Consider the following 12,989-nt stretch of genomic DNA (forward strand, 5'->3'; position numbering starts at 1 on the left):
GGCTGACTCTCATTGCTCAAGGCTGTCAGGATGAGAAACCAATAAACATTTGGCAGTAACAGAGACCTTCCTTCCCGACACAGCTCTTCCCCTGATTTTACAGCATCATCTGGCCTGAAAAAACGTCTGCTTTTCCTCTATGCTGTATTTTGCTGCCAATTCTGAGTCTGGCAAGGCTGGCTCTGCCAACTTCTTGGCTCTCTGTTACAAAAGAGAACATTAGAGAGAAGGATTTGTGAGTTAGCTGATTTGTAAACACTACAGCAAGGCACTGTGTAAACACGGTGCTTATGTCCCTGTTGTTTCTCCTGAGCAGTTTACCTGGCACCTGATGTTGAACTCCTGGATCTTCCCCTCCCACCAACATTACAGTTGCTTGGCATGTAAAAAAAATTTAAAAAAAAATTCCAGCTTCTCTGGGCAGCATTAAAAAAAATTCCTTAATTAAACAGTGCTCACAAAGCATCTTGATAATTAGGAAAGTCACTGGTAATATTTTGCATGAATAATTAATGAGATCCACAGGTGCACCCGCAGTTGTTCGGTAGGATGAGGTTCAAACACAGCCAATTAGAGAGGGAGAACAGGTAAATAAACAGCAGAAGGCTCCAGACTCGCTGCTCATTTGACATCATTACTTTCACTATTGTGTAAAAAGTCCTTTCTAAGACTGCTTGGGACAAGGAGTGTGGCAATTTTTAGCTGAAGAAAAAGAACTAAAGGAAACCGGGTGCTTGCACAAAGCTGGTTTGGAGGTATTGGAGGGGGTTTCTGGCCTTTCACAGAATCCCAGAATGGTTTGGGTGGGAAGGGACTTTAAGACCCTGTCATTCCAACCCCCTACCATGGCAGGGACACCTTCCACTACCCCAGGTTGCTCCAAGCCCCATCCAGCCTGGCCTGGGCCACTCCCAGGGATGGGGAACCCACACCCTCTCAGGCAACGAGAGCTTGTGCTGCTCCATTCACAAGCATCTCCCAAGGAGGGAAGTGCTGCTGGATAAATCACAACACTCCCATCACGTGGGATCCTTTTAGGTGGCTGTGATGGAAAACAGCTCAATCCAAGCCCCCTTCCTGACACCAGGGCTGGTTGTGCATGAAAGTCTGTGCTTGAAAAGCTTCAGCAACAACATCTGCTGGGAAAGCGTGATTGACACAGCAGAGGGAACACCATCCACCCCCGAGGAGTGGGAAGGGAGACAGACTGCAGCATCAATCTTGTGCATAAAATAGATTTATTGTTGGTACAGAGCGAGGCATTCTCGTCAGCACTTGATACGAGCGAGGAGCACAACAGAACCATCCCATGGGAACAAAGGCCATGGAGCACCCAAAGTGTTGGGTCACAAACATCATTCCAGCAGAAGGCCTGCAGAGAGAGACTTCATCAAGCCAGGCCATTTGGGAAATAAGTTAAAGCACAATTTGCAATTCTGCACTGTGAGGAGAACTCTGACAGCGGGACCAGGGGCTGCTCCGAGGAACGGCCGCGTCCCTCCCGGCGCTGCAAGGGTTACACCCCTGCCTCGGACAGAGAGATGTTTCTGAGGAGATCCTCCAGTGAAATAGCAGCATTTGAAGGATATTTCCCCTCTCTGAGGTCAGAGAAAGGCTCTTTTCTTTCTCTGCCTTCAATCAGCAATAAGTGGGCTTTGATACGGCCTCGGACGGGCGAGCTCTGATGGAAGGAGATCCAGGCCAGGCTTCCCGAGCGCTCCTGCTGATTGAGCCCTGAGCATGCTGCCCTTCAAATGGCTCTTCCACTTCTTCTCTTTATTGGGCTGCCCTGCAAATGGGCTGCTGGGTCGTTCTTGGGGAGGAAAAAAAAAAAAGCTCTTCTGCTGAAATTAGTTGATGGTCTTGTGCTTGATTCGGACAATGCCTTTATCCTCCTCTCCCAAGCATTCTCTGCTGCAAAAACCATCAGAGGGGAGGGGAGAGACAGGGAGAAACACATTTCAGTAACTCCAAGTTATTCTGAAGTTTGGCTACAATTCCCCCCTAGAAACTTCATTTTTTAAAGTAAAAATGCAGAGCAAAAACATTGTTGATAAACACATCATGCCAGAGACAAGTCCCAGAAGCAGAGTGAAGCAGTTTGAGCACTCAACAAGGCAGTGGTTTGGAGGCCTGAAGTGTCTCACTAATGATCCATTTTCATCTCCCCTCATGCTATCATGGCTTTAGTGCTGTGGCTATTAAAGGAAATTAAAACACCTGACCTTAGAGTAAGAAAAATCCCATTCCCAGCAATTAAACTCTTGAGGAAAAATATCCTGGAAACATCCAACACTGAGTATCCCTCACCTGGCTCCTTCCTGGGTGCTGAGTCAGAATCAAACCCCAACAGTCTGAACATGTTGCACTCAGTGTGGGCTTCATTACAGAACCACAGAGCATGGAATGGTTTGGCTTGGAAAGGACCTTAAAAATAATTTAATTATTTTCAATAGACCAGGTTTCCTGTCCCTGGAAATGTTCCAGGCCAGGTTGCACAGGGCTTGGAGCACCCTGGGATAGTGGGAGGTGTCCCTGCCCATGGCAGGGTTTGGAATGAGATGATCTTTAAGGCCCCTTCCAACCCAAACCCTTTTTCTTGCCACAAAACCCATCAAATGAGTAAGGACTAATTATGAGTCTCTCCTTGCAAGAAATGGCAAGAAGAGATTTGATAATTCTGAGGCTTTATGTCAGGAACAAGCCCAAATTGAAACCTTGAAATCCTCCAAACAGCTGATTCGAGTGTCTGAGCAACACTACACACCCTGGAAGTCTGGACTGCATTGTCACAGTCATGGAAATTAGGGAAAATTAACAACAAAGGGAATTAAAACCAAGTCAGGTTTGGCTTCAACCAAATTCTCATATTATTCCTAAAAAGTCCAGTAAACTGTGCTATTCCACCCAGCTCCTGCAAGGGTTAAGAGCTGCACTCAGACTGGATTTTGTGAAAAATGTCTTTCCCAAAAGGATTGTCCAGCCTGGCCCAGCTGCCCAGGGAGCAGGGGTGGAGTCCCCCTTCCTGGAGGGATTTAAAGCCCTTTAAAATGTGGATGTGGCACTTGGGGACATGGTCAGTGGTGGCCTTGGCAGTGCTGGGAATGCTTGGATTCCATGATCCTGGAGGTATTTTCCAACCTTAACAATTCTGACCTTAAAATTCTCCAAGGCATCCACACAAAGAGGTGGTGCCTGTCCTTGTGCCCACAAAATCTTCCACCAGCATCCAAAGAGGAGAAAAAGAGGCTGGAGGAATAAAAGGAGTCATTTTTGAGCTCCTTGGGTGCATCTGCAAACAAAAATCTGGGGAAGTTTCATCTGTTACCAAAACCTCCAATCCATGGCACCCCCATGGAGACTTCTGGAAAGCTCTACCTGGAAAATTCCTTTTTGCACAGGAGTTACAGACTCACTCCAAGCCATCTCTGAGCTGAATATTAACTTTATGTTGATTTAACACTGCACAAGTTAACAGAGGAAATTCCCAAGGGATCTGAGAAAAATTGGTCTACTTTTGTTTAGTGTCCAAAGGACAGAAAATGCAGATATTTGTTCATCACATCCAGATTTCTGCCCACAAAATTTCACCTTCAGACAAACAGGGGTGTTCCAAGCTTTGCTTTGGCTTTATCTACATTTTGGGGTTTTTAGTGTTTTTCTTGTCTTTTTAAATTAATGCATTTAAAATATTTCCTTTTTTTTTTCCCTTAACTTAAGCCCATGGAAGGAAGCTGGTCCCTTTTTAAATTAATGCATTTTTTTGCTTGCCTTTTAAAATTAGTGCATTTAATTTATTATTTTTTTTTACATAACCCCATGGAGGGAAGCTGGTCCACAATAAACTTCCTTCAATGAGGGCAGTGCTAAATGATGAGGTCTTTTTGCTTCATTTCAATTCAGTGTTTCCAGATCCACAAATTCCATCTATTTTTCTCTTAGACTGGAAATTGGTATCAAAATACTGGAAGATGAGGCTAAAATCCTGGTTTTATTCTATTTAGGATGCATAATTAAGGACCCACTTGATCCAACAAATGAAAATAGTGGTTACACTATTATTTACACTTTATCCAAGGCTAAAGGATAACATTCTGTAGCCAGGCTGCCAGGCACCAGCAGCTGCTGGTGTTGTTATTTTAAGTACTCTTAAACCTCACCTGCCTGCAGAGGCCTGGATCCTTCTGGAATTCAATGGTTTAACAGGAAATTATTGCACAGATTTCTTAAACCTAGTTGTGTTTTTATGTAAGAATCAGAACTTCTTGTAACCCAGGAGGGGGAAAATTGAGAAAAACACCCCTAAAATGTGTATTTTAACAGTTAAAAGTCCATATCCATGGCTGGAAAACCAGGAGAAAGGATTAAAAAGCCATGGATGGTCTGGCTGGAGTTACTTCAGCATAAATAAATGCCAGACACAATCCAAATATCTTCCCCTTAATGGCTCCATTAGGTTAAGTTTTCCTCTCCATTACTGGCATTATCATTATAATAACATGCAAACATTAATAACAGAGTTTAATTTATCTCCCCAGCTTCTCATGACTTTGGGAAGAGATTTCAAGGCAAGATACACCAATGTGTCAAACCCCTCTGAATTAACAACTCTCTGGGCTTTTCTAAAGAGGGGAGAAAAGGACAGATAGAGACATGAGATTACAGACAGCATGAGAAATAAGGAGCACACAGAAGAGAGGGGGAGATAATTATAAGCAAGATAGGGAAGAAAGAGGAGTCAATAAATTCAATTTATGAAAAGCACAGAGTGTGCTCAGCCCGAGCACAAGTGCCCAGACTCACCGCCAGGAAATCGGATTAGTTCACTTATTTGCTTTTCAATATCTTGCTCTATTCCCTCTAGCAAATTTTCTTCTTCCTTTGTTTCTTGTAGCCAGTGTCAGTTAACTTTTTCATTTCTGAATCTGCCATTTATCCCCCTCCTCTGGCTCCCAACCAGGCACACAGAGAAGGTAATTTTGAAGTGATTTTATAGCGGCGTTTAAGAATTATTTCAAAGGAACTGTCTGGACATGTGGGCAAACAGTGAGTAAAAATAATTACAATTACAGCTGCAGCACGTGGAGGATGGGCTGGAGCTCATTATGAAAAACAATTGCTCCTGCTTGCAAATATTTCCATCATAAAAGGCTTCTCCTTCTCTGTTATCATGAGAGAAGCCTCTCTGAATTCTCATCTTGAAGCATGAGTGAAACAGAATAAGAAACATTTAGGAAACACTTTTAACTACTTGACAGGCTTGGATAAAGATCTTCAACAAAAAAAAAAGGTGTTTAAAAGGGTTCAAAAACCTAATGCTCTTATTTATGCAATTTGCTTTTCCTGCACCTTCTGAACATGAATTAATTCATCCTCATCAGAGTCTTCCAAAGAAATTCCTATCAGATACAAAGTCGACTTAGAGCTTAAACATGTCTAAGTAATTAATCCATTTTTTTTCTGGTTACTTTAAACAAATAATTAAAAAAAATATACATGCAGTAAATTAGTGCTGCAGATGCTGCAGGGCCATGGGGAAATCCACTAGAGAACAAACCAAAACAGGGCTACAAGTGACAGAACAAGAGGAAACAGCCTCAAGCTGCACCAGGGGAGGCTGAGGTTGGATATTGTGGAAGATTTCTTCACTCAAAGGCTTGTGCAGCCAGGGCAGGGCTGGAGTCCCCATTCCTGGGGGGATTTCAAAGCCATGTGGTTGTGGCACTTGGGGACAGGATCAGTGGTGGCCTTGGCTGTGCAGGACTGGATGGGCTAAAGATTCTTAATGATTCTGTGATTCTCATGTTGGTGCATTCCAAAATGAGCAGCAGGAGAAATCATGGAATTCACAGAAGGGTTTGGGTGGGAAGGGACCTTAAAGCCCACCCAGAGCCACCCCAGCCATGGCAGGGACACCTCCCACCATCCCAGGGTGCTCCAAGCTGGCCTTGGATACGTCCAGGGATGGCACAACAAATACCAATAAAGGATATATTAAAATAAGTGAATTGGAAGGGACAGGGAGCTCTCAGTGACTGAGGCACAACGAGGAGTGTTAATTCCAGCAGATCTTTGGGAATACCAGCTCGAGGCTGCAGCATTTGAAAGCAAAAGGTCACGGAGAAGGATCAGAGGCAAAGTCTCAGGGATTTTGTGCCCAGGCAGAGTTAAGCCCAGGCAAGGTGATTACCATGATCAAACACCAGCTGTACTCACCAGGTCTCTGCTATCACAAAAAGATGGGTGTGCTCACATGCTCAAATATTAACTCACAGATTTGGGCAGAAATAAAGATCAACAGACTGATTGAAGCACATTTTACACATCCTGCATGTGGGCTGTGAGCACATTTCCTGGTTTGTTTAAGAACACAATTGAGGTCAATGCATGCATTTCTGCATTTGAAAGATGCAAGCTGATGAATAAAAGAGTAAAACTGAGAAATTGTAGCTCCTTTTAATTTAATGATTTGTGTATTACTGTCATTTTCCTCCATGCTGCACTAATAAAGCATAAAGATTTTAATTGGCAGTGGCATCCATACCCTACAAAACTGGAGGAGAGGAGGGCAAGAGCAGGTAAAGGGCAATTTTAGAGTCTTGCATAACACAAGACAGAAGAAATCAAGAATTCCAAGTGGTCACTGATGTAGTTTGAGGCATCCATGAGTTTCTCAAATTTATGGCAAAGACTACCAGGTATTTTAATCCCCTTGTTTTACTGCTAAAACTGTAGATAACAGGAAACATCTGCCAACAGCAAGAGCTGCTACACTAAACAACATCTTCCCAGGGGAAGAGATGGAAACCTGAGCATTTAAATCAACTCTGAGTGGTCTCCACAGAGCTCTGGGAATGCACACACTGGGAAATGCTTAGGCACAGAGGAAGGACTAATTAGAAATGCCTCTGCTCATCATTCCATCATTTTTCAGTGAGAATAGGCCCAGCTCACCTGTTTGGCATGATTGACACAGTGCAGGTACTGGCTGGCCAGGGCAGAGCAGCTCAGGGTCTCCTGGGCATGTTCCCGGTAGCACTGGAGGATTTTATCCTGCAGCTCCCCACAGATGGGATGGGACTCGTATCTCCTGTGGGAACAGACAACAGCTTCAGGGTTTCCTTCTAAAAACATCTCAGGAGAGACAAAAAAACTTGCATTATTTTATTATTATTATTGTTATTCTTATTATTATTGAATCAGTTTGGGTGGGAAGGTACAAAGCACATCCAGTTCAACCCCCTGCCCTGGTCAGGGACACCTTCCAGGGTGCTCCAAGCCCTGTCCAACCTGGCCTTGGACACTTCCAGAGGAAAGAATTCATCCCTGTGAGGGTGGTGAGGTTCAGGCACTGACTGCTCAGGGCTGCCCTGTTGCCTCAGGGTTTGGCTTTTATATTTTTCACATTCTGTGCTGCTTTAGTGTGTAGTTCTGAGCTTCACATTCTGGGATGGTGAGCTGTGTGCACAGAGCAGGGAGACAAAACAATTCCTGCTCCAGCTGGGCACCAAGGACAAATGACCCAAATCTCAGCCCAGGAGCACAAACCCCGTGGGCTGGAGAGAGAAAAACAAGCAGGGTGGGACTGCAGGGGCTGAAGCTGGAATGGGACAATGAACTGCAAGATGCAAATGGAGCAGAACTGATCCCAGGGAGAGACCCCGGGAGCGCTGGTGCATTTTGGGGCCATTTTGGTTCATCTTGGGTGCAGCCCTGGCTGGGTTCTGGTGCTGCCCAAGGTGCATCCATGGAGGAGATCCTTGGAATGAATCCCTGCTTTATTCTGTGACTCTGCCCAGCCTCTGCTCTAGCTCAGCCTTCTCAAGGCATCACCCCCATCCCTGGAAGTGTCCAAGGCTGGGTTGGACAGGGCTTGGAACACCCTGGGATAGTTGAAGCTGTTCCTGCCCATGGAAATGGAGTTGGAACTGGGTGATCCTCAAGATCCCTCCCAACCCAACCCACTCTGTGATTCTGATTCTCATTTTGCTGACTGGCCAAGGCAGATTTCCTCCATCAGGGGAATGAAACACGAAGCACAAACGCTGCTCCTCCGGGGAATTGATTTCTTGACAATCACTGAAGACGTGGTGCTAAAATACAGAGACTGTTAAGTCACCTTGATTTTACAGCATGTACCTATATAAAACATCTCTTCCTCCTTTCATTCATTATCTGAATCTGTGAAATCTAAACCAGAATTTAAATGCAGTCCCAGGTGCTTCCACACTTTATGATCTCCAAGTTCAAACTTCTGCAGACTCTTACAGGGGAGGATTTTCCCTTAATCCCCCCTGTGCTGAGATCAGCACGTGCTTCAAAGGCATGTCAGGCATCAAAATGTGCAACCACAAACTGCTGCACATGGAGGGAGGATGGCAAGGTCTGCATTGGGACAGGGAACACAGAAACAGCAGGGATGTTCTCTGTAGACATCTCCCAGCAGTGATGATTTAGGTCCAGCTAAACCAGAGCTCCATTAAAATGCCCAAACTCCTGGTGTGAATTGATAAATCAATACAAGAGAGCCTGAATTAACTAAAAATACCCACAGTAAACCTTGCTGTGCCTTTATTCACAAGTGATTTTAAAATGAATTCTTATACACAGGTGAAGAGAGAAAGGAATGGCTGCTCTAGCACGGCTGCATAAATTCTTTCAATGTAAATAAAGCCATTTCAATGGGGGAACTCTCTAAGCCATGATAAAGAGCTTTTAAATTGTGGGGTTTTCCCCAGAGTCACACCATCAGTGACCAAAATTCCTTATTTGAATGTTCCAAAGGATTCTGTACATTGCCAACCATATGGGAGCCCTGTGAGCCACATCATCTCCTGCCCCTCAGTGATTTGTTTTCACACTCTGACTTTTTACCCCCATTCAGGGGGGATTTTTGTAAACTTGCTCTCAGCTCTGTCCTTGTGAGAACAAAGCCACTTCCTCCAAGCCAGCCAGGTCCATTTCCTGGATTAATCTGAAGGTGAGCACTGTCTGTGTATTGATCAGCTGTGCTTGTTCCACTCCCCTAATGCTCTGTTGGCACTTTTGGGAAAGCACTAAATGAAATTACTGCCTGGCATTAGAGGGCCATAAACCACAGGCTGCAGGATCTCCTGTTGGGAAAGGAGGTTCCATTGTGCATTATGGGAACCCCTCTGAAGGGTTTCCCATTGATTTCTGGACTCACTCATAGATGGATGGTCAGAAAAAACAGCAAGGAAATTCCTCCAAAGGGGAATGCAATATCTCCCTAACAGAGAACATCCTGAAGCTGCTATGATTACATCATTTAATACTTAAATGGGATATTGGGAAGGAATTCCTGGCTGGGGTGGAATTGCCAGAGCAGCTGTGGCTGCCCCTGGATCCCTGGCAGTGTCCAAGGCCAGGCTTGGAGCACCCTGGGATAGTGGAGGGTGTCCCTGCCATGGCAGAGGATGGATTTGGATGGGCTTTAAGGTCCCTTCCAACCCAAATCATTCAGTGGTCCCATGAATAAAGGTCATTTTACAGAAGTACTTTAGGGTCTGGGGGGTTTGACTGAGAGAAAAGCTCATAAGAAAAGGTCAATAGTGCAAAGTCAGCAATTATGTGGAATCTATTGGGAAAATGTGGAGGTTTTAAATGCCTGAGTGGATAAAGCAACCTGGTCTGGTGCCAGGCAGGGCCAGGAGATCTCAGAGCAGGAGGTGCTGAACTATCCCATGCCCTGAGAGAGATCTGTATTCTGGGATATGCAGCAGGAAAAGTGTCACCAGAGTATCACAGAATGAGTTGGGTTGGAAGGGACCTGAAAGCCCATCCAGTGCCACCCCTGCCTTGGGCAGGGACACCTCCCACTGTCCCAGGCTGCTCCAAGCCCCATTGTCCAACCCCGGACACCCCAGGGATCCAGGGGCAGCCACAGCTTCTCTGGGAAATCCATCCCAAGGCCTCAGTGCCTTCCCAGCCAGGAACTACCTCCCAATATCCCATCTAAATCCTCCCTCCTGCAGTTTCAATCTCTTGCCCCTTATCCTATCACGACCTGCCCCTGTAAAATAAACAAGATTGTGTCCTACACCACATTTAATTAATTAATTAATTAATTAATTAATTGCTCAGGGATTTCACAACTAAACTGAAGGAAAACCACAAACCATGGGAGTGCAGCAGGAATGGCAGGGAATGCTGACAGATCTCCAGCTCAGTGCAACTGCAGAACTCCTTAACAGAACCAACACACCCAAAATCTCCAAGCTTGTGCTTTTCTCAGCACAAGTCAAGATGAGCAGCAGCCACATGGCATGTGAGGAACAGCGTGGTTTTATTAAGTTTGCAATTCCTTGATCTGCTTTCCCTTCTCCAGCTGCTCCCGAAGCACCTCCCATGCCAGAATAATCTTTCAGTGCTGGAATAAACCTCTGAGGGAGCTGTGCACCCACCATTTCCAGAGAGCTGATGCATCACAACCTCATAAAGGTAATAGGATGAAAACACAAAAGGAAACGAGAGAGAGAGAGAGAGAGAGTCTTAAAAAGAAATATTCTATGCTAAAGCATGAAAAGAAAATTTAATGAAGGGAACTTTGTACTCATCTGGGCTCTCTCAAAGAGCATAGCTTATTGTGCTCCTGGGGGCTTGGGGAGAGGAGCCCCTTCATGGCATTCAAACAAAATGTCTACTAAAGAGGAAATTTGAAATCACCACGGTGAGCTTTGCGAGCTTCGTGCTAAAACTGACACTCTCACTGAAGGAATCTGAATGGCTGATGAGTTTCCAGCTGTGCAGGTATCTGGCATAATCCCCCCCAGATCAGGACTTCAAGCAATTGTCATAAAAAAATATGGGGGGGAAAAAATAGCAACAAAAAAGGAGAGCGTGAGATAAAAATAGTGCCATGAGATGGGCAGGAGTACCCAGGGCTTAATTTAATTCCTCATTAAAGTGCTGACACCTATCAAAGGCAGCTGATTTTATTTGTGTAACCCTTGGCTACTTCTGAAGCAGTGAATTAAACAGACCACACTGGTGCTCTGTGTCCAAGCAGGCCAGCCCAGCCCAGCCTGCAGCTCTCTAAGATCAAATCTTGCTGTGCCTCCTCCCCAGAGCAGCTCAGCACATCCAAACCACAAAGTGGGGCTGGTTCCCAGCATGGGGCTGTGCTGGGGAAGTCCAGGGAAGTCTTCACTTGAAGACAAAACCCTACAAATGAAGGTGATCCCACTGAGCCCCAGAGGAGCAGCACAGGAGGGTGCTGCAGACATGTTCTGACCTGGTTTATTTAGTCCTACTGATGGAGGAGAGGAGCCATGCTGTGACCAGGCCTGGCAGAATGCAAAATAAACAACAAAAAAAGGAAGGTGTTTCTTTTCTCACTGTTCTCAGAATAAACACAAGGATAAGGAACAACAAATGGTGAAACAAGAGGCAATCCACACCCGTGGGCAGCCCATGAAGTGTGGAACAGCTGAATTGTTTTCAGGTGCTTTATGAAGAGTGGTTTCAGAAGGATTTGTGGGAATTTAATCAATTAACATTGTCTGTGTCCAGCAGAAATTCCTTCGGAGAAAGAGCAAAAGGTGTTTCATGGAATCATGGAATGGTTTGGGTTGGAAGGGACCTTAAGGACCATCCAGTGCCACCCCTGCCATGGCAGGGACACCTCCCACTGTCCCAGGCTGCTCCAGCCCCAGTGTCCAGCCTGGCCTTGGGCATTCCAGGGATGCAGGGGCAGCCCCAGCTGCTCTGGGAATTTTGGAAATGAGATTGAAACTGAAATGGGGATGAGTGGGGGGTAAAGGTAGAGTCACAGATGCTTCAGAGAGAAGTCAGTAGGGAACTGGAAATAGCAGGGAAGCAGAAATGGGACAGGCAGGGCTGGGAAAGTGAAGATGTGTGATTTTTCCTGGAGAACACTGGTGAGGAAGCCAGCAGCAGGATGAAAGGGGATGATGTGAATTTGGGGCAGGAAAATCTGCAGCGCTGCTTTCACCGGACACAGTCAGGGCAAGATTCCATTTCTTTTGGACAGGAGGGAAAAAAAAAAGTAAAATAAAGGTTGGTCGCCTGAGCAGAGATGGATTTAGCTGAGCAGATGGACAGGAAAGGCCACAGTGGAGAGATTTTTGCATATGAAGGCAGCAAGAGAAATGTGAGCCCAGCTCAGGAGAACCTGAGGGAAGGGCAGCACAGAGCTGAAGTGTGGAGGACACATCTGAAACAGCAGCAAGGCACTTGTGCTCTTTATCCCCACCCAAAAAGGTGCTGGTGAAAGGATTCTTCTTTTTTTAACATCACCTCACCCAAAAAGCCTCTCCCAGCAGCATCACTGCTGAGTGAATCCACAGGACGGGTTTGTAGCACAGAAAATAATTGTAAAACAGACCCCAGGGAAAAAAAAGACAAAAGGGCATATGGTAATGAAGGTCCTCATTGCTGCACCATTATTTTTAGTTTTTCCATTAATTTACTCTTTCTATTAAACTATTTTTGAAGCTTGTTTTTGCACATGCAGTAGGTGATGACTCGAAGGCAGGGTACGGAACGTGTGAGGCACAAACCAAATGGTTCAGTTCTTCTCCCAGTGCTTGGGAAGGAAAAACACAGATCTGATTGCTGAATATCTACAAATGCTGGTCCCTAATCAAGCTGTGCCCACACACAGCCCTCACAATCACTGTGTGGGAAGTGCTGCCAGCAAAAGATCAAGTACTGCAGAGTTGATTCTTGCTTTTATTTACACTCGGGTGCTGAGTGTGACTTCTCCAAAAGGTGTCAAAGAAAGAATTTTCCTAATGAATCTCTGCTGAAATGCTGCAAGGGAACCACAGTGGTTTCTGCTCTGCAATTGAGAATGTAAAATCTACAGAGGAATACTAAAGAAATGACTTAAAGGTTGGAATGCAGCTTACTCCACCTTTTGTGCTACTCATAATCAAGTCCAATGTTAATCTTCCCTGTGTTATTTTATATCCTTTCTCCAAAAACCCCTGCACCCCAAAATCCCA

The 12,989-nt window shown here is 45.2% G+C and overlaps 1 protein-coding gene across 2 annotated transcripts in view; it reads right to left on the bottom strand.

Annotated features, from left to right (window-relative positions):
• Window positions 1-1,219: 1,219 nt before the first annotated feature.
• The window catches only part of CHCHD3 (coiled-coil-helix-coiled-coil-helix domain containing 3), a 144,839-nt gene continuing 133,069 nt past the window's right edge, over window positions 1,220-12,989 (bottom strand). For both annotated transcript variants that reach the window (XM_066550117.1, XM_066550116.1), the window contains 2 exons: window positions 6,955-7,090; window positions 1,220-1,914 (listed from right to left, as the gene is read on the bottom strand). In XM_066550117.1, coding sequence (XP_066406214.1) covers window positions 1,888-1,914; window positions 6,955-7,090 — 163 coding nt within the window. In that variant the 3' untranslated portion in view covers window positions 1,220-1,887. The remainder of the gene's footprint in view (window positions 1,915-6,954; window positions 7,091-12,989) is intronic.

Source organism: Molothrus aeneus, chromosome 5, assembly GCF_037042795.1.
Source record: "Molothrus aeneus isolate 106 chromosome 5, BPBGC_Maene_1.0, whole genome shotgun sequence".
NCBI classification, from domain to species: Eukaryota; Metazoa; Chordata; class Aves; order Passeriformes; family Icteridae; genus Molothrus; species Molothrus aeneus.